The sequence below is a fragment of the Gopherus evgoodei genome, chromosome 5, assembly GCF_007399415.2.
Source record: "Gopherus evgoodei ecotype Sinaloan lineage chromosome 5, rGopEvg1_v1.p, whole genome shotgun sequence".
Lineage (NCBI taxonomy): Eukaryota > Metazoa > Chordata > Testudines > Testudinidae > Gopherus > Gopherus evgoodei.
The window spans coordinates 22,569,545-22,591,510 of NC_044326.1; the positions used below are offsets into that span (position 1 = coordinate 22,569,545).

At 42.8% G+C, this 21,966-nt stretch overlaps 1 protein-coding gene across 1 annotated transcript in view; it reads right to left on the reverse strand.

The window, feature by feature from the left end:
* Positions 1 to 824: 824 nt before the first annotated feature.
* The window catches only part of CPZ (carboxypeptidase Z), a 64,229-nt gene continuing 43,087 nt past the window's right edge, over positions 825 to 21,966 (reverse strand). The window contains exons 7-11 of the mRNA XM_030563638.1: positions 16,747 to 16,905; positions 10,423 to 10,558; positions 8,700 to 8,839; positions 4,362 to 4,461; positions 825 to 1,516 (exon numbers count right to left, since the gene is read on the reverse strand). Coding sequence (XP_030419498.1) covers positions 1,152 to 1,516; positions 4,362 to 4,461; positions 8,700 to 8,839; positions 10,423 to 10,558; positions 16,747 to 16,905 — 900 coding nt within the window. The 3' untranslated portion in view covers positions 825 to 1,151. The remainder of the gene's footprint in view (positions 1,517 to 4,361; positions 4,462 to 8,699; positions 8,840 to 10,422; positions 10,559 to 16,746; positions 16,906 to 21,966) is intronic.

The following is a 21,966-nucleotide window of genomic DNA, read 5'->3' on the forward strand; positions in this document are numbered from 1 at the left end:
TCAACATGTCTTATAAACCCACTATTCACCCAGCTTTTCTTGTGACTCTCTTGAACAGAAGTTTTATCTGATGATCTTGTAGATTTCTTTGATGTTTACTAAGTTCCATTAACAAATATGTTGAATCCAGGCACACTTCTACAATTAAGTCATTGATTACCCTGGTATGACATATGTCACATTTTAACCTAGTTCCCTCATGAATTAGACCATTTAGTTTTCACCTCCTAGTACTTTTTACTAACAAATGTTTTCAGAAATACAAATATACCTTTAGTATTAAAACTATAGTAGGGTCAAATACTCTGACTCCCATGAATAGTACCATACTCTCCAAGTATTCCCATTTATTTCAGTTATCTACTCACAATGTAAGGCACTAGGCAACACATGGGAGAATATCACAATCTGGCTTTTATCACTTTTATAAAATTGTATGGGTCCTTTTCAAGCATTACCAGATGGAAACTGAATGAGAATTTCTCAAATAGAATTTGGGAAAATGTGACTTTGTTCAATAAGTTTCTTTATTAAGAAATGTCTCTCTCACAAGTAACTCATCCTACTGTAAATGTTCCTAATTCAGAAACACAGATTTCTTCTTTCCATATTTCTCATTTCTAGTGAGTCTTTTCCAAAAAGTAATCCGGAGATCAAATGAAGATTGTTTTTCTCTAAAATCATTTTAATCTATGTTGAAAGATTTATTGTACTAAACTTAGTATGCAGAAATAATGTATAAAGGAGAAAAAGCTTTTCCAAATTTTCCTAAAGGTTGTTTTCAGTTTGCAATAATTAATGTGATAAGACATGTATGAAAATGCATTAAAAGATCAGGAAGATTCCTCTGCAGGTGCTTTAGAATCTAATAAATAATAAATCTGATGATTAACTGCATGGGCATAAAGAAAGCACATTACTAGGAAACTGAATAGAATCCGGCCTTTGAACAAATGCGTACTGTTTTTTTAATATATAAAAGTACTTGAATATAGTCAATTCTATGAAAAGAGTGAAAAAAAGAATTACAGAAATTGATATTGAGTTAACACTGTATTTCCAAATTAAACAGATTTAAATATTGCCATTAGCAATCAGCGTATTAGGATTTTGATGGAACAGTGTCATAATAAGGCAAACAATGATCTGACTTAACGCTGTTTAAGCAACCACAGTGGCTTATGTTGGCCTAGAGAGCTGAAGTAAGACCACCACCAAGGCTTCTCATTGTGCTGTGTAGGCTGCCCTCTTCCTTCTCTTGGTTCTGACTGTGCATGTTGGGCATGAGGATCAAAAAGTTCCAATGGGTCGTATTGTTCATATATGTTTTCCATGGGTCCTAGGAGAAAATTTTTAGGTTTTGTATCTAGAGATCGAAGGACAAAATCTACCCTCCCAGCTCTTTTCATCCTGGCAGGCAGAGTGACCCTCTTCATCACCTTGCTGTATCCGACAGCATGAGCACTGATTATGTATCTTCCTGGAGGCAGGAGTCTCCAATAGTCTCCATCAGCAGCTAAAGAAAACAGGTATCTCAGTCCTTTGTCCAGCGGCATACATGCATAAACACATCTATACACAGATAAGCATTGGACATATGAGGGCAGATTTTGAAAAGAGCTCAGCACACTGGGTCTTCCCCTCTTTTAAAAATCAGGCTGCAAGTGTCAGAGTGGGAGCTGCTGGGAATTAAAAATCTGGCCCTTAGAAATAACTATATTTCCGATCTTGTGAATTGTATTAATATCAGGATAGATGCAGTGTATGTATTACACAGTAGTACGGCACGGCAAACAAAAATGGTGCCTGATTCTGTTTTTGCTTGCAATGGTATGTATACGAAGTAGCTCCAGTGAAGTCAATGGATTTACACCTGTCTGTAGATGATGTAAGTGAAAGAAGACTCAAGCCCAATACAGAGATATACTGTATGTCCAAGGGCATAAGAAATTCCTATTTGTAATATATAATACACATGAGACATGGGGCCAGATCCTCAGCAGGTATAAATAGTTTGTCTCTGATGCTGAGGTGAAAATGTCCCATGAGATGACTACCTTGAAATCCTGCAAGTTGGTGGGCCATTGACTTCAGTGGAACTATAGCAATTTCCTCCAGCTGAGGATCAGGCCTGTGTTTTAATGCATATGCAGAAGGAAGCAGTGCAAACAATGAACATTTATGCATAACTTTATATTTCCTGGATTTTTAATGTTTATTAGCTCAGTGAACATTGTATTAATGCTATTTTTCATAGAATTTCAATGTCTATCTGTTTTGGTTTTTTAATGTGAAAATAAAGGAAAAGGAGGGGAAAGAGAGTTAAAAATCAAAGGCATTCAGCTCCTGGCAATCATAATTTCCTTCATTCATAGGTACTGGAACTAGAGGTGCTGGGGGTGCTGCAGCACCTCCTGGCTTGAAGTGGTTTCCATTATTTACAGAGTTTATAGTCTAGTTCAATGGCTCCCAGCCCCCCCTCTCTACAAATTGTTCCAGCACCCCTTCCTTCATTTTGAATATTTTGGCTTTGCAACTGTTGGGCATATTCTCTCTTAACTAAAGCCTGGTCACCATGAAATTTCAGCTGTACAAACTCTTGTCCATTCTGAAATGAAACTTAACACTCCTTTTTCCTTCATATGGGCACAATATTTGTTGGTTAATTCTTTAAGGGCCTTATTCATAGCCCATTGATGTTAATGGGAAGTTGTTGCCTAGAATGAGGTTTGGAACAGGCCCTAAATCAGGGGTGGGCAAACTTCTTGGCCCAACAGCCACATTAGGGTTGCGCAATTGTATGGAGGGTCGGGTAGGGAAGGCTGTGCCTCCCCAAACAGCCTGGTCCCTGCCCCCTATCCGCCCCCTCCCACTTCCCACCCCCTGACTTTCCCCCTCAGAACCCCCAACCCATCCAACCCCCCCCCCCCCCGCTCCTTGTCCCCTAACCGCCCGCTTCCGGGACCCCAACCCACTATCCAACCCCCCTGCTTCCTGTTCCCTGACTGCCCCGACCCCTATCCACACCCTCACTCTCTGATAGGCCCCCTCTGGGACTCTCAGCCCCTATCCAACAGCCCTCTTCTCCTCATCCCCTGACCACCCCCTCCTGGGACTCCCCACCCCTAACTGCCCCTCCGAGATTCCACCCTCTTATCCAACAATGCCTTCTCCCTGTCCCCTGACTGCCCTCCCAATCCCTATCCACATTCCCACCCCCTGACAGGCTCCCTGGGACTCCCACCCCCAACCCTCCCTGTTTCCCATCCCCTGACTGCCCCCCCCCGAACCTTCACCCCATCCTCCCTGACTGCCCCCCAGGAACCCCTGCTCCCTTACCCAACCCCCCTGCTCCCCACCCCCTTACCAGCAGCAGGAGCTTGCAGCCATGACACCCGGCCAGAGCCAGCTGCGCTCCCCATGCTGCCCAGCGGGAGCGGCGGGCCAGAGTGCGGCCCGTGCGACGGCATGGTTGCGGGGAGAGGGATGACAGCAGGGGAGGGCTGGACAGGCTCCCCAGCTGGGAGCTCAGGGGCTGGGCAGGACAGTCCCGCAGGTGGATTTGGCTGGCAGGCCGTAGTTTGCCCATGTCTGCCCTAAATCATGCCCCAATTTCAACTTCAAAAATTTGCACCATCTCCAGTCTAATTTTTAGGTTTACTCAAAGTAGTGCAGTATTCACTACATTATAAGCCACTCTGGCTTTCCACACTGCTATAAAGCCACCACCAGAGCAAAATTTTACCCCACATGTGACACAATGTACTTCTGGGGTCTAATCCTATTCCCATTGAAATCAGTAGCAAAATTCTCACTGATTTCAGTGGGAGCAAGACTGAGCCCTAAATGCTCAGAGCTTTACAACAGCTGAAAATTAACAGTTATGTATGTTATTGATTAGTTAATACAATTAACATAATGTGTAACTCAGTATTCCACTCTTTTTGCCTCTGACCTACATACAATCAATCATTCATATATATTTATAACATACTATTCACCTGTGCACAGAGACCAAAATATTGCTCTTTCTGAAGAAAATTTCAGTTTACTTAGCCTAGCAAGAAATTTAATATGAAATTAGAGAGATTCTGCAAAAAATTCTGTGAAAAATTTTGCACTCAGTTACAGCCATGCAACTTCATTGGCACTGATAATGGTGTGGGGGAGGGGGTAGATTTTGACCTATGGTTTTTTCTCATAATCCTAGGTAAAGTCACACAGCCAAATCCTGCAATTCTCTTCAGGCAAAATGTCCATTGAATGTAATAGAACTTTTGCCTTAGTGAGGATTATGGTTTTTCGTTCATAGTACATACCATTATTATCATATGAGAAAGATCCAACCAAAATAACATTACCTGTGATAACATCATGTCGGATCCCTTTGACTGTAATTCGGGCATTTTTTATTGGGTTACCAAATGTATCAGACACAATACCCTTTATCCCACGGTGCACCTAACAAGGAAAGGACAAGTTACACCAAATGGTCATATTTTTGTGCCTGCTTATCTTTTCCTGCAAGAAAACCTACAGGAAGAGGAAGTGTAAGAATCTGCAAGGGATACTGAATTGCTGCCAACTCCACATCAACACAAAAGCATAGGCCAGCTCTTGCAGGACGACCTTGTGAGGCTGGGCTCCGCAGGAAGTACTGCCCAGCAGGAGCTGAGTGGCAGTTCCTTGCAGACCACTGATTGGCTGGCACTAGTACTTAAGCCAGGAAGCCATGACAGGAAGCTGTCTGAGCAATAACACAGACTGCCTGCCTGTCTCTGCTTCAGACCCTGTGTTCAAGAGACCCCAGATTCTGACTTTTGATTCTGCATGTCTACAGATACCTGGTTCTTGGTTTGCCCTCTGACCTGCCTTGGACTCTGACCTTCTAGTACCTGATGTGGCCTGACTCCTGCTCTGACCTTTAGATCTGACTGCCCATGTCCTGGTTGTGATAGGAAGCAATCCTCATGAGATTCTCCTCAAAATGAGTCACCATCCTTCTAATTGAGAAGGGTGGTTTGCCTCTTAGGACAACAACTTGGAGGCCTGTGTACAATCTCAGATCACTCTCCCACTCAAGGATCTCCAACCTACAAGCAACTTTCTATTGGACCTGGGGGCAAAGGGAGATGTGGAAGCAAATCACCCCCCTTTGATGATGGGGGAATATGATCTATGCATGGAGCGTTCCACCTGTATATAGATCACGGGTGCATGACCCTATAACCATTATATTCAACTAATATTTTAAAATTTATGACTTAAACTCAACACAGAAAAGAAATTTAGAGTTAAAGTTTTTAAAAGTGACCTGATACTCCCTATGTAAAGGAAAAACACACTTTCATAAACTATGGAGTAAATGAGGCCAATTTACACAAGGGGAGGATCTGACCCTCTAATCTACTAATGGAATTTCCTACAAGGAAAAATGCAGCATTAAAGGATATATAGAATAACTAGATAACTAATAACTAACAGTCAAACAGCATGCTGCCATCATGACGGTGCAACCAATTAATTCAGCTCGCTGCTATGAATAATATTTGCATAAGAAAATCAGAGGCATTAAAACTTGTTGCAATAAAAATAAACAAGCAAATATTTTTCAGTTATATAGTACCTCATATTCAAGGATCTCAAAGTGCTGTAAACTGTGCATTAATTAACTGAACCCCTCAGCAATCTTGTGAGGCAGACATGCATTATTACTATGTTAAAATCTCTCCCTGTCAGAGATAACAGTGATGGAGATACTAAAACAATGACAGATGTCAATAAAAAAACCAGATGTGAATATTTATATTTAATATAGAGAGAGAAAGAGAGAGACACTAGAGCAGCAAACTTGGACTTCAGGGTTGTCATTGTGCTGAACAACATGGCCATTCAGAATGTCATGGTAATAGTGGGTATAGGATTCTGAGGGCTTGTCTCCACTTACCAGTGGATTGACATTGCAGCAATCAATCCACTGCGGGTCAATTTAGTGGGTCGAGTGAAGACCCGCTAAATTGACCTCAGATCGCTTTCCCATCAACTGTGATACTCCACTGGAACAAGAAGAGTAAGGGGAGTCGACGGGAGAGCGTCTTGTGTCGACATAGCATAGTGTGGACCCCGTAGTAAGTAGATCTAAGCTACATCAATTTGAGTCACACTACTAACGTAACTCAAATTGCGTAGCTTAGATCAGCTTTCCCCCGTAATGTAGACTTGCCCTGATTCTCCACCTCTAAAAGTGCAGGATCCTACTGCTTGAGCTAAAAGGAAATACCCCTATCTCCTAGCAAGACTAAGCTGGTGACATACATCAGACTAGTTTTAATTCCATGCACAAGAGGGAAAAGGTGCAGATACAAAATTGCCAGTTCATAACAATCTGAGACGGTCAAAAAGTGGGGGAAAAATCATTTTTTTAGCATTTTAGTCATTTTTGTTCTGCAGGTTCCACAAATGGACAGTTTTTTATTTATTAGAAATTTTTACAAATATTTATTGAAAAAATTCAATTTCAAAATTCTTTTTCTGAATTTTTTCATTTTTCTGAGTTTTGTAGGCTTCCTATTTTCCACTCCTTTTTCTCCTCTTTTCCTTTCCCCTTCAGTGTTTCTCCTTTCCTCTTCTTTCCCCCCCTCACCACTCATTTTGCCCCAGGAAAACCAAGAAAAGCATGAAAAACTAATAAACGATGAAAAAAAGATGATTTTCCCCCCCAGTGGAATTAAAAAAATGGAAATTTAAAAAAAATTATTAACATATACAATTTTTTAAAAAGGCCATTTTTTGGATGAAAAGTTTTTTTAATCTAAAAATGTTGACCTGTTCTAATTACAACATTTATTTAGGACCAGATTCTGCTGTTCCTACTCATGTTGAGCACTACCTTACCCTTTCCATAGTTTAATTTATTTGAATGGGACTGCTCAAGGTGTGAGGTACTATTGAACAGAAGGAACCAGAATCTGTCCCTTCAGAATTATTATAGCAGATTGGTGCAGTTTTCTTTCCAGTCATCCTGCAGCATCAAAGTATGGAAAAATCTTAAATCAGCACGAAGTGTTAAAAATAGTGGGCCTTTCTCTCCACTAATTTGCACCCTCATCATTAACACTCATGCAAAGTAAATGGAAAACACTTCCAAATCAGAAGGACAGAATTTCACTTTCTGAGGAGCTGTACATTCTGTATACAGGGTACAAGGAAAAAAGAGAATCTGCCCCATAATGCAGCAATTCTATTTCAACTTTGCTTTGCTGGATTTAGGACAGATTCTGTTTTAAGTCCCATTTCTGACATCTTTTTCTGACATGACTTCAATAATTGCTAGGCAGTGCAGGTAAGAGTGACAGAATTGGGCCCTTAATTACTTTATTGCTATTGGGTTTATTTTGTTTCCATGAATACAGGCCTGATCATGTATCATTACAGTCAATGGGAGTTTTGTAACTGCTTTCAATAGGAGAAGGATTAGCACATAATTAGCACATATAAATATATGTTTAACTTTTCCTAGTTAAACCAAGTAGATTTATGCACACACCAAATAATCTGGTAAATATCAGAATGAGAAAAGTTTCAATTGCTTATGGCAGACTTAATCCTTATCAGGAGTAATTCAGTCAATCTTATCTAGAGAGTTTTCACTTACTGTTCTGCATTTGCTCAAAAGGCTTTTCCAGCATAGACTTCTACAGTATCTCACACTATAAAAATCTTTACATCTTAAAGGCTTCAAGTGCAATATATATGGATTTAATCCAGTCCCATTTGGACCCACTAAAACTCATTTTCATCAGACAGCTGTAAAATGAAATGAGGTTGGTGGTCTGGATTGTAGTCTTTATCGAATGATGATACTTACCACAAGTAGCAAGAGTTGCTTAAAAAGGCCATAAAAAAAGCTAACACACTCCTAACAACTTTAAATTACTATATAGTCTATCAATATAAGGCATGACAGAAAGCTGATCTGCTAATGGCTGAGAGAAAGATGTCTGCCTTGAGTCTCTGTGATCAGTTACCTGTTACTAGTGAGGCATTTGTTATTGCTGAGTGAGCCTACATAAATTTGGTTTGCTTATTCCTCCATAAGTTCAGGGTCCAGACATTTATCCTAACAGCTTTTGTTCAGAAACTGAGCTGAAATATTATAGGAACAGGATTTCCAATGAATTGTTCAAGATTTCCTAGTTTCAGATGGGTCAAAAACAACACTTAAAAGGTCTCTGTTACAGAATAGTGGAACTTCAGACCAAAAACATGGAATCGGAGAAGCATGTAAAAGTGAAAAATTACCTAAACTTATTGGAAATTTAAATTAAGTTTGGTTTAGTTCTTTGAGAGAGAGGTTGAGTCTTATTTTTCTGAATGAGTTAGTCTGTCTCTAGTATTGGGTTTTGAAGAGTTGATTCCTGAAACCCACCTGAACTGTTTATAGACATTTCTTCAGTCCTATTTTGTGTTGTACTTAAGCACATCTCAATCTTCAACCCATCCACATGTGAGTTAGGGAAATAATATCCACTTTCTTAGACAGCTAAACTGAGGGACAGAGACTGATGTGGGAATATCTGAAGATCAAATGCTGTCATAAGCATCCTCAACAGGGAAAAAAATAACAATGGAATCCCACCAAAGAATGCAGAAGAAAAGCCACAAGCACTAAAGGAATATATATAGAAGCAGAACTCTACCATTTCCATAAAAGTCAGAAGGGATTCTTTGTTTTCATGCCAGGCTGAATACAGTTCCTCCTCCAAAGGAAACTTTTCACATCCCAGCTCCAAGGTGATTTCAAAACAGTTTGTGTGAAGGTAATTAAAATCTGCCATACCTAAATTAATAGAGAGGGAAAAGGGAAGATTATGAACAATCCATGTCACATTTAATTAGAACTATGTTGCTGCAATTAGTTGAGTACCAAATGCAGCCCTGTGGACAAGGATGTATATGTTGTGTAGAACGACTGCATCTACCATATGTACAGTATTCTGTATCTTTGGAGCTTTACTAGCATTATTTTAAACATCAGTTAACTAATGCTCACAACACCTCTTTGAGATGGGTAAGCACTATTATTATTAAAACTCATTTACATTTGTAGAAGCTAAGGGTATGGCTACACTTGCAACTTCAAAGTGCTCCCGCGGCAGCGCTTTGAAATGCAAGTGTGGTCGCGTTACCAGCGCTGGGAGAGAGCTCTCCCAGCGCTGCAGGAACTTCACCTCCCTGTGGGGATTAGCTTACAGCGCTGGGAGCCGCGGTTCCAGCGCTAGGGCACTGTTTACACTGGCGCTTTACAGTGCTGTAACTTGATGCTCTCCGGGGTGTATTTTTTCACACCCTTGAGTGAGAAAGTTGCAGCGCTGTAAAGTGCCAGTGTAGCCAAGGCCTAAGACAGAGGGATGGGAGTTGTACATGATCAGCTTTATACCATAAGGTACCGCTCACAGTCACAGGGAAATCAAGGTCAGAGCTGGGTTTAGAACTCTGGAATTGACTTCCAGGCCTGTGGTCTGAGCATGAGACTTGTTCTTGGACTGGGGAATAAAGAAAATGTCTTTGCTGTCTTATGGTATCTTCTTCATTATTATACCATCTAGCAAAGGTACCATACCCTGTCAGCAGTTCCTTTGGTGGCAGCAAACCTCTAAGAGAAGCTAACATCATGAGAACCCTCTGCCTCTATAGGAAAGGTCATGACATTATTTTGTACTAAAATGTTAATCACAGATAACAGACACAATTTTCAAAAGCACCCCATTTCCAAAAGTTATTAATCACTTAGGAGTCTAAATCACTTTTGAAAATAGGACATAGGTGCTTTTGAAAATTTTACTCAAGTATCAAAAATAGAACAAGCCTGAAAAACCAAATAATGCTAATGATAAAATTGTATTGGAAACTTGAACACCAATGAATTGGATGTCAGTTGTGACATTTTTGCTTATCATGCCTACTACTAATAATCAATTATAGTTTAGTCAATACAGATTAAGCACACTTCAAATCCATAATGTAGAATATATAAAATTCTGCATTATGGATCTGAAGTCCAAATTCATGCTGCTGTTGAGGCATTAATGTTTCATTCCTATGTGCTAGAAAATTTCAGATTTTAACACCAGAGCAGCATTTCATAAATACACAATGCCAAATTCATCCCATGCATAACTCTATTGATTTCACTGGAGTTATGTCAGGGATGAATTTGGCCTGCTCTATTTGAATATAGACTTTGCCATTTAAATCCTCTAAAGACATTTTTGTGCACTGGGGGCAGGGTCTGATCCAAAGCCCACTGAAATTAATGAGTCTTTCCATTGAGTTCACTGCCTTGGATCAGGCCCTTACTTGTCTCTCTTAAGGGTCTTACTCAGGTTTTGCTTCACATGACATAATGGCAAAGAGATTTACCTCCAGTAAAGCTATACCACTGAGCACCGTTTATAATGCCTCCTCGTTTTACGAAGTTTCCACCACAACGGGCTTCCGATTTGTCTGAGATGATTGGATGTGCACCTGCATATGCTTTAGACAGCAATCTGAACATCTGAAATGAAGGATTTTGAAAAATATTTACTTCTTCTGTGAACTGTAAGCACTTCTTCCACTTATCTTCACATCACTGAGATCCATTCCAGCACAATCTGTTCCTGCCCACCAGATGGTGTCCTCTAGACCTATGTGCACAGAGGGAACCTCTATACAAGGATCTCCTTCTTAGATAAAATTGACAGAAGTTCCTGAGTCACCTAGGAGTCCAAATTCTGAGACCTATGCTCCTAAGTCACCAAGGTGCTTCAAAAAAAAAATCCATTATCTGCAATGCAATGACAAAGGATTCTAAATAACGGAGCCACTTTTATCCTAGTCTCTACTCATCTGTGATTTGAGGAATAAATAATAATAACGATAGTAACTTGTTTTCACTTTATCCAAGGTGCCAATGCTCTGGGGTCTAAACAGTTTTTCCACAATGCCTGTAACCTGAGGTAACTAATGCAAGTTACAGGCCTCCTTATTTCTCCTGGTACAAACTAAAATGTTTATAACAGCTCTAGCTTAGTGTCATTAATACTCGGTTGCATGAATGCTGCTAACAGAGACTGAAAAGTGTTACAGAGAGACACTTAGCAGTGCATGTGACCAGGTAGAAGATTCTGATGGTGAAGAGTCTGCTTGAGGGAACTCAGCCAATGCTATAGGCCCATAAAGAGCAAATGTGCCATAGCGATTAAGAAGTGGAGACAGCAAGTCTATGAGTACATGTGACTTCTGAGTCAAGAGCCTGTCTGCAGCTTGGAGGGAGACTGCAAGGAGAGGATAGGCTGCAGCAAGGAAAGAAGAGGTTAGCCTGCAGCTTACAGGGGCCCCGCGCCCGCTACCCGGAGGAACCACTGGAGCTTCCCCGCACCTGCTACCTGGAGGAACCGCTGGAGCTACCCTGGGCCGACTATCTGGAGGAGTTGCTGGACCTGCCACCCAGCCCTGGCAGCAACGAGCCCATGCTCCTGGACCCTGCAGAGGCCAATGTCAGGACCCAGGTAAGCTCTGACAGGGAGTTTGGAAGTAGCCCGGGGGCAGCTGACCCCAGTCTGGCTGCAGCCTTACCGGAGCCTATGTCAGTGTGTTGTGGCCAGGATCCTCGCTGACTAAGCAGTGGATCCTTAGCTGCTGCTAGGGCCCCGGGCTGGGACGCAGTGGAGTGGGAGGGCCTGCGTCCTCCCTGCCACCCAACTCCTGGGTGGCAGACTCCCCCTCTCTGTGGCCCGAGGAGGCCAAAGCCTATCACTGCTGCTCAGCCCTGCCCAAGGACCTGAGCCTACTGACTCAGTGTTTGTTGCCCCGCCCTGACCGAGGGTCAGAGCCTTAACTGCTATTGTTACTCAGCCCTGCCCAAGGGCCTGAGCTTCCTGACTCAGTGTTTGCTGCCCCACCCTGACCTAGGGCCAGGGCCTAATGGGTATTGTTGCTCAGCCCTGCCCCAGGGCCTGAGCTCCCTTGCCCTGTGGAGCAGGCAATTGCCGCGAGGACCGCCAGACTATTTCCCGGACCCACCAGTGTGTAGTGAGCCGGTGTGGCTCCCCTTCACCCCGGGAGAGGGTCGAGTCCCGGCCACACTCGTTTACACTCACCCTCGATATCTCATTGAGGGTCAGACTGAATGAGTGAAGGGTTTGAGTTTGTTATTTATTAGTATTTCTGCTAATCACGTATCAGTGTTGGCAAAGGGACAAGTGAGATAATTGTTGAATGAAGACAAATGAATATTCATGTAAAATTTGAAGGAAGTCCATCACATTGTTTCTGAGTTACAGGACATGAAAAACTACCCCTATTTCAACATCTCAGACAAAATGTTTTTGAGTTTCCCTCAAGCTTAACTGTGATTTGTTGCCACTCTTTGCCCCTTCCCAGATAGTTAAATCTCCTTCATAGTTCAAGGCTGTGTTGGAAGAAAATAGCTAATAATTAAGTACATTTACAAAAAATATTTGTGGATAGTTTGGGATCCAATCCTGATCCTACTAACTTCTACTAAGGGAGTTATGGGCTCAATCCTGCTCCTACTGATGTCAATGGGAGATGTGGGGTAAATTTTTTAGAAGTGCCTGAGGGCTTGTCTACAGTGCCTTGCTAGTGGCTGGCGGCTGCCTTGCTGGTGGCTTCTACTCTGCACTGGGCTCAGCTGCTGGTCCCGGCTAGACTGGGGAGGATGGGACTTTCTCTTCTCCTGCACGGCATCCAGGGCCTGGTCAGACCCACCCCCAGGTTTTCCCCTCAGTTGCAGGAAGCTATACAAACTCTTCCCCACCTCCAATGCCCCTCTTCCTGCACTCCTCACCTGCAGGGGAAAGAATCTGTGTACGGAGAGCTGCTCCGCATCTGCCCAACCCCCGTATACCCTGATCCCTTCATACCCAGACTCCCTCAGCAAGCCTCACCCAGAATCCCCCAATGAGCCCCACTTCCCCTGCACCTGGACCATCCTGACAAGCCCCCCACACCCAGCTCCCCACTCCACCAAGACCCAATCAACTGCACTTGGATTCTCACCCAACTGAGCCACACTGTCCCTGCATCTGGACCCCCCACTGAACCTCCCCAGACCCGCGTGCTGAGATCTATCCCCCACACACCCATACCCTTTCCTGCTGATTCCCAACCACCTTCACCTGGACCCCCTGCAGAGTCCCATTACCATTGCACCCAGAACCCCGCAACAAGCCCCTGTGCATCCAGATCCCCCCCACACACACACCCGGATCCCCCACTGAGCTGCCCACACTCAGATTGCCCCACACAGGACCCCCCTCAACCCACACCTGGATCCCCCCACACCCAGCCCCTTCACACCTGGATTCTGCCTTTCTGAGCCTGCCTGCCCACACCTGGTGCATTTGGTATGGAGGGGCAGGGCCCTGGGATGTTTCTGGGGCAGGCCCGGTCCTTGTGCTGTGTCAGGGTTGGGTGCAGCCTCACTGCTGAGTCTGTGTCCTGGGGTGGGAGCTGCAAAGTGATCTCCCACCTCTGTGCAGCCAGTAGCCTGTACTCCCCAGTGCCATGCTGGAGCCTCCACATTTATTTGACAAATACATTTTGCAGAATTATAAAATAGTGTGCAAAAAATATTTTTTGGCACAGAATTTTTAATTTTTTGGCACAGAATGCCCTCAGGAGTAACGAGCTAATCTGGCAGCTCCCTACATAAACCAGGTACAGCAGTGTCCCACATCCCCAACACCAGTGGAATCAGGAAGGGGTAACATAGGGGCCAAAATGCCACCAGAGAATATATTTACATGGAGGGAGTATCACTGCCTATTTCAGTCTGTTTTAAGTACATTTTGCCACATTGGCTCAGCCAAGAAATGACTCAACAGGCTGGAGAACCTGAGCCTTCAAGTTTAACTTCAGCAGTACTGTGGTGCTTTACTTTTTGCTGCAACCAAGGATGCAAATTTGCCCTATTCCTCTTTGCCCAGGTGATTTCCACCAGCAGTCAGAACAGAGGTTACAGCTAACAGAACAGCAGCTAAAACAGAGCAATGATATTTCAGGATGCAGGTCATCAGACAACAGCAGCTGCAGAGGAGATTAGTTAAATGCAGGTCACTTAACAGGTGTGGCTTTATAACTCTGACATTTAAAGGGATACTGCTTACATTGCTCTCAAATTGGCTTTAAAAATTTATTTTAATCAGAGAGAGATCAACATGTACTCTTCTGCCTGCCATGTCTTTTAACATGGTAATTTTTCCAGTCCTTGTAGCAATGGTGGATCTAGTGAACACTGCTTTGGTGCCCTAGATTTAAATGAGACTCTCTAGGTGCAGAGTCCCTCACACAGAAAGGGGCCTGATTCTCCTTTCCACCTCCCGAGTGTGAGTCAGGAATCAGGAATATCTCCGGTGCAGTCTGTGGAGTCCCATAGCTGGAGAGCTGTTATGTGAGGAGAAGGAAGCTCACAAACATCAAGTCACAGGTTACTGTTTATTTTAGGGGGATTTTAAATATTTCATTACAGCCCAGTATTGGTCAATACGGGCCCAATGCTGCTCCTTTGGAAACGGGTCGCAAAAGAGGGATAAGAGGGTAATTTTGACCTAGACCTGAGCCTCCAAAGGGCTCAGGGTATGTCTACACAGCAAGGGAAAACCCACAGCTGCTGGTGCCAGCTGACTTGACTCACAGGGCTCAGGCTGCGGGGCTGTTTCATTAATCTGTAGGCTTCCAGGCTCAGGCTGGAGTCCAAGCCCTGGAACCCTCCCATCTCGCAGGGTCTGGAGCCTAGATTTCAGCTCAAGCCCAGATACCTACACAGCAGTGAAACAGCCCCACAGCCCAAGCCCGAGTCAGCTGGCACAGGCCAGCCATGGATGTCTAGCTGTTGTGTAGACATACCCTTAGAGGCCCATGACATCACTGGAAGTTGAAAAAGAACAGTTCCTATGCAGGAGGCATTCAGCACCTGACCGTTTTTAAAGGGCTGTGACAACATTGTTCATGTGTAATGATACCTTACTCCACAAGACAGTGCCTCACTGATAAAGAAAGCAAGTGAATGGTGATTTTACAATTCCAGTCACTAAAACCTCAGCTCTTTTCTGTTCTCCAGTGACTTTTCTGAGGCTAGCTATGCTCACCTTTGATTGAAAGTGATTCGCAGAACATGCAGCTGGGTGCTAAATTAGAAATCTTTACCACAGATCAGTGATTTAACATAGATTAAAATCCAATAAAATCCCCTAAATTCACTGGCTATAAACCATCTTCTCCTTACCAGATAAAGAATGGATTTCCCCTTCTTCTTCATAATGTCCCATAGTTTGCAATACCATTCAGTAAACCTATTTGTGACATGCTATGTTCAGCATCCCTACTTTGTGTGGCTTCCCCTGCTAAGTATATCGCTGAGTATCCAAACAGACTTTATGCAGCTCAGAACAAGACACTTAATACCAGTTTCCTAACTGCAGATCTCTGGTGCCCAGCCTGCATAAGGAATCAACCCAGTCCTGTACTCCTCAACACAAGGATCTGTGCATCACACTAAGGAAAAATGGTTTCTTTGTTTATTTGCAGCACTGGTTTGCTAAAGAAAGTGGTGCTTGTTAAGACTGCCAGGCATTTCTGACATAAAAGCAAAAACTTCTCATTACTTGTGTCAAGGACTAGTTTTAGGAAATCAAAAAGAAGTAGAGAAGAGGGCTGAAAATTGTGCAGCATATTTGAAGCTCCCAAAATAAAGAATAATCCAAACCGGGGACTGGAAAGAAAAATATTCACTAATTCATCTTAACCTGGAATAACTATTACAATATTGCCCCCTTCTGGCATCCTTTATTGCCTTTACTTTAAATGAAGATTAGAACTGTATGTTCAGGACCTGTTCTTGTAAAGCCAGTGGGAGTTAGATTGGCCCTTAACTCCTTAAATATTAAGGGGCAGTTTCTCTGTTCCCCTACACTTGGTGGAATTATTTGCACCGGTGCAAAGTGGATGTAAAATGCTACCAAAGCAGAACTGTAAATATGCAAGTGACTCTAGAAGGTGCAGGACAGTGGACAGTTAGGCCCTCATGTATTGTCACTGAAATGTTACGTTTATTGGTTTGGCTACAGGAAGTAAACTTTCTTATGAGCAGATCTGTAAATAGTTTAACTCTGCAAGTCTTATTCTTTATTTCCCCTGAGTTTGACAATAGGAGCACTCAGCATTAGCACATCTCTAGCCCCTTAGAAGCCAATGCATAAACTCCCATTGATTTCACTGGGGCCATGTTTACACTCTGATGCCTAAAGCTGGTGCTATAGCGCCCTAATGTAGACACATCCAATATCGATGGAAGGGTTTTTTCCTTCAATGTAGGTAATTCACCTCCCCAAGCAGCAGTAGCTAGGTCAGTGGAAGAATTCTTCCATCGATCAAACCACATCTAGACCAGGGGTTAGGTCGCCTTAACCCTGGCACTCAGGGGAATGAATTTTTCACATTCGGGCAATGTGAATAAGTTTACCTAAATTTTAAGTGTAACTAGGCCTGAGAGTGATGTTAGACAAACACTGAGTGTTTGATTGCAGAATTACATTCACCCTTTCATGGCATATTTAGAGATATTGTTGCAAGTCAGGAATTCACAAAATCCACATCAACTCAGCGTTAAAAGGATTGGTTCCAAGTAGTTCCATATCTGGAACTGTACTAGTTTATATAGCCATCTGAAAGAAGTATTACCTTCTCATCAGGTGTAGGGGAGAACATTTTCTCTTCCAGTGGATGCCTTGAGAAGTCATAAGGATAGGTAACAACTAATTCACCTCCATGGAGACTGGCAGACAATACAAATGGTATAGCCCTCATCCACTTCATAACTGCTTTTGTCTCCGGTGCTACCTGAAGAGCAGAAAGAAAAATCACTTGAGTGAACATTCTGTTTAGAATGGATTCACTTAAAATAATTTGGGTCCAGCATGGCCCTTCTCATAGAAACACCTGCAGATAGCAGTGTGGTGGGGAAGAAAACTGTGTATGATTCCCAGCTCTCTTGTTAGGGGATGGGGTGGTGGTTATTTGTCCCATGTAACAAGCATGGAGTTTGGACCCCAAAATCCAGGGATCTTCCCTTTCTCCAAGACCAACAAAATTGTTATAACAAAATTGAAAGTCAGACTCACAATTCCTAGCCATCCAGACCCCAAAGGCAATAGCCATTTTTGGAAAAAGAACACAACCTGGAGAAAAGACTGATCTGAACTATCTTTTTGTTCTGTGTTTGTACAACAAGTAGCACAACGGAGGACTGGTCCATGACTGGGGCTCCTAGGTGCTACAGTAATACAAATAAATAATAATATATGATTTGAACTAAAATTCAGATTGCAACAAGATTAAGGGCCATAACAGTGGTCACATTTTAATGAAAATGTAACATGTTGCTTTAAAAATTTTCCCTGGATACACTGGGACTCAACTGCAAAATCCTCGTGTTCACCACCTGTTGAAAGACAAGGTAGAAAACAACTTTACATTGACTCTTGTAAGATAATTAAGGATACGATTTAGTCACAGAAGTCACAGATTCCATGACTTTTCCGGACCTCCGTGACTTCTTTGGTTTTAGCTGTCCATGGCTGTCGCCAGGACTGGAGCCGGGGCTGTGTGCCCCCGCCCATCGGCTTCAGCAGGGGCCAGTTCTGTTCGTGCATGCCCTTGTAGTTTGGGCTGGGGATGGGACAATGTCCCCCCTTCCTGCATGGCAGGGAGGCTCAAGCTGTCAGTCCCCACTTCACGGGGTTCCAACTGTAATTCTCTCCCCATCAGCCCTCCCTCCTGGTTATTTTTAGGAAAAGTCACAGACAAGTCATGAGTTCCTGTGAATTTTTGTTTATTGCCCATGACATGTCCTTGACTTTTCCTAAAAATAACTGTGACAAAATAGACAGAAAAGTGTCTCCATGTCCATGATATGCACTGGTATAGCCATGCATTGCTTGCAAAAGAGTTCAGTGTGTTGAATCTAAGCCATAGGATTCTTCATGTTGCCGTTTCATGCCATGAAGTAAACAGTTTCCTTTGAAGCAGTGAGGGCCTTGTCTGGCCTCAGTAGTTACTGAGGAATAAATTTCATTCAGGGCTATATTATAATTAGCTACTCCTTAAATGCAACAGTGACAGCTGGTGGCCAGTTAGGGTAATCCTTGAAATACAGCTTTCAGAGTGTTAGTTGTAGGGAGGGATTTTCCTTCCATTTGCACCTTGTGGGATCATTGACAGCTGTGGAAAGTGAGTGCAAAGTGGCTGTAAAATGGTACCAAATGAGAACAGCAATGTGTTTGCACAAATGTCAAAGACTACACAAGGTGTAAAGCGAAGGAGGGTCAGGCTTTCTTACTTTGGGCCCAGTTGTGCATGGCTCTATGCAGGGCTGCTAACACCCTCTGCCACCTCATGCTTAAATACAATCTGCGACCAGAAAATAATCAAGGTTGGAGGATGACCATCCCTTGGTCATCTGGTCACTTGCATGAGTGACTTCCCAAGTGCACCCCCATAAGTATTGCAGGAAATGTGTTGACAGTTCAGTAAAGCAAGTGGCATTCTTATCCAAGTGGCATAGATACCACTGTGGAATACTATTATGCCATTTAATGTGTAGTAGGTGCTGGGTAACTGAGGAAGGCAGCTGAAGCAGCATTAGGCTTTATATCCACTGTAGACTAGCCATTGGTATGGATGCTTATAACATATTTGTTGAGCGGGGCTGCCATTTCATTTAGTAGAGGGCAGTATGCACAAGCACACTAACCAGTGCAGAACAACCTGAAAACACCTTTTCTGGTGATAGCCAGGGCAACTGTTTCCCAGGACCCATATGAATGGTCCTTTATACTGATGCCAGTTGCTGATTAGGGCTCTTCTGCAGAGCATGTAGCCATTGGTAGACAATGGGGCTTCATTTATTTTGTGTCAGTATTTTGCCAGGTGGCATTTGCTGTATGTCAGGGTGCCAGGCTCAGAAGAAAATACTGGATGAATGACATCAATTAGATATATCCAACATCTGGCTGTAAGATTTAATAATAACTATTCTGGGCATATACACCAACCAGCAAGGATGCTGTCAGCTGGCTTGAAAACACTAAGAAAAGTTAATAAAAATGAAATCTGAACAGATATTTAGGGGTTGGAGTGCTCAGTGTTTCAACACCAAAGTTATTTAGAAGCTGTTTTAAGAGTGATTTAAGTACTTAGGTGCCTAAATCCCATCAACTTCCAATGGGATTTTGGTTCCTAACAGCGTAAATCCCTTTTGAAAATGAAATTTAAGCTCCTAAATGCTGAGTGTCACAACACCTAAATACCTTTAAAAATCTGGGTCTAAGTGTAACAAAGGCTGCAGTGCTAGCTCTAGGCAGCAGCAGTGAGAAATCTGTCTGATTGTTTGATGTCTCAAAACAGTGAGGGTGTATTTTTCCTACGGCACTGCATAAAAATTCATTAGTGAACAGTTTATAGTCCCAGGACCTTGTGGGACAGGCGGCTATGTGGTAAGAACTAGGGGAGGGATAGTGGTGGACAGAATAACAACACTCCAGAAATCACAAATTATTTTTACTTCATTGTTGTTAGCATTTAGCTGGTAGAAGTACTGTGGAACTGGCAATTAAGTAAAAAGCTAAAAGAAAAAAATTAAGTTAGTTCCTGTCTGATCTATTGAAATCAGTGTTATAGTGATGGAAGAAAAGAAGATACAGCTAATAGAAAAAAATATACTGAGGAGAATGGCAGGTGACCAGAGGACAGACAGAGTTCTCATGGAAGCTATTAAGAGGAAGATGAACTTGGAATTCTTAATGATAGAGAGGCTGGAGAGCACACTTTTGAGGTTGGATGGACATGTGATAAGAATGACCAGCAAAGAAAGCATGGGAGGAAGAGGACAGCAAGTAAGGGCATGGAATACCTAGGATACGATGGGAAGACACTGTCAAGAGAAGTTTGAAGAGAAAAGGACTGGAACTCCAAGACCTATGATCCTGTGCCAAGGACCAGAAGGAGTGGTGAAGAATTGTGGGCACCTATGACCCTGTGTAAACAGGAAAAGGAGTAGAGAAGTGAAGTATTGTTAGCATTTAGGAACATGCGTTTCAGGACTTGGCATGTCAAATTCTTTTGTCATTTATCATCATTTGAGATAACTGAAGTTCTACATCCCCATTATTAGCTATGCTTCAGTTTCCAATACAAAAAAATACCTTTGCATATATTTGCATGCCAGTATCACTAAAAACTATAGTATTACAGGTGAGCCCAGAGAGAAAGACATGCAAGGAGTGGATGGAAACTATCATCTCCTTGCTTCCCCACAATTGACTCTGCGTTTTAAAGTGAACCCAATGCCACTTATTCCTGTGAAAAAAGAAGCAGAGAGGTCCTTCAGAAGGAAGTTATCATTCTCATTTTCATTTGTAGCATTGCAGTAGCACAAAGGATCCCTAGTAATGGACCAAGATAAAATTGTGTTAGGCACTGTTGACCAAAAAGATGATCCCTGCCCCAATGAATCTACAGTAAGACAAGAGAAAACAGGTGAAGACAGTCAGACAGGGGAATACAAAGGAACAATGAGACAATATTTGTCAGCATGTCAGGCACACTGGCTGCCTAACCATTGTCAAGTTTGATAATATGGCAATTCCCCCATATGTTCAAGAGCATGAGAGGATTTTACTCATGGTGCAGAAGAAGGGAGACCATTTGAAAAGCCTTGGGGAGTTGAGTTCCACGGGTAAAGGACGCTAGAGAAATCTTTCAGGCACACATAGGTACACACACCAAAGGTGGGGGAGAGAAAATTGCTCAGAGAGTTTTGTGAGAATGAACTCGGGGAGTCTCAGGGGAATGCTCCCTTCTGGGTTTGCAGTGAGAGTGGGCTTTCCACAAGGAATCTGAGACCTGACTTCCTGGATCCCACGAAATCAATAAGAAAAGTCAGACCCTTCTGGACTGATTCCTGGGCTTCCTTCCCAAGCCTTGGCTCCCTTTAACTCCATCCCTTCTAAGAAGCAGAAACTGCAGAAATAATTTAATACAGCTTGGAGAAGTACTGATGCCCTCATAGGTTTCCTCTTGGGATCAGCTGGATGACCAACGGACCATGCTGTGGCAATTTTGATGCCTCCCAGCTCTGTCAGTGCCCACACAAAAGCTGTTGAGTAATTGGGAAGCCTGCTGCAGAGGGGGCTCAATCCATCTTCTCTGGTTTCAGGACACAAACCTGTCTGCTCTTTGCTCTTCTCTGAAGCAATGGATAGGCATGAACACAGACCCTGGCCTATTCTTAAGGAAATAGATACACTCAGATTTCAGTAAAAAATTTTTATTTAACTGTTATATCAATATTTTCTGGGACAAGCCCAGATTAAATGTCTTATTCAGAAAACTTCTAACCTCAACCTCTCTCCATGTTTCTTTCTAGCCTACTTCCTTGGTAGATACTGACTTACTCCGCAAGATGGTGAGCCCGTTTGTGATGCTGGCAGACCAGCTTCCAGCCCATGCCACAATCCCCATGTCTCAACCGAATACGAACAAATACCTAGCTGGAATCAGTCTGGCTCACCTCTGTGTTGATATTATTAAAATAGGTATTAGAATTACAAGATTGCATTTAGTGTTAAGATTTTCTTGACTGCTGGTGAGTTGCTATGTGCATTAATCTCACTGACAGCACCTGTATCCTATATTGTAAGGTAATATTTAAGCATTTGTAATATAAGCCTCTGTTACGTTCTAAATCACTAGACAGGAGAGAGACATTAACTAGTGTGAAGTGCTGACCTCCAAAGCTGTTACATCTTGGTTAACAAGGAAGGTCCATCAACACCACAAGGACTATTGTGGGACATTGAAGAGAACAAAAGTCTTTGTTTCTCTGCTCTTTCCCTCCACACC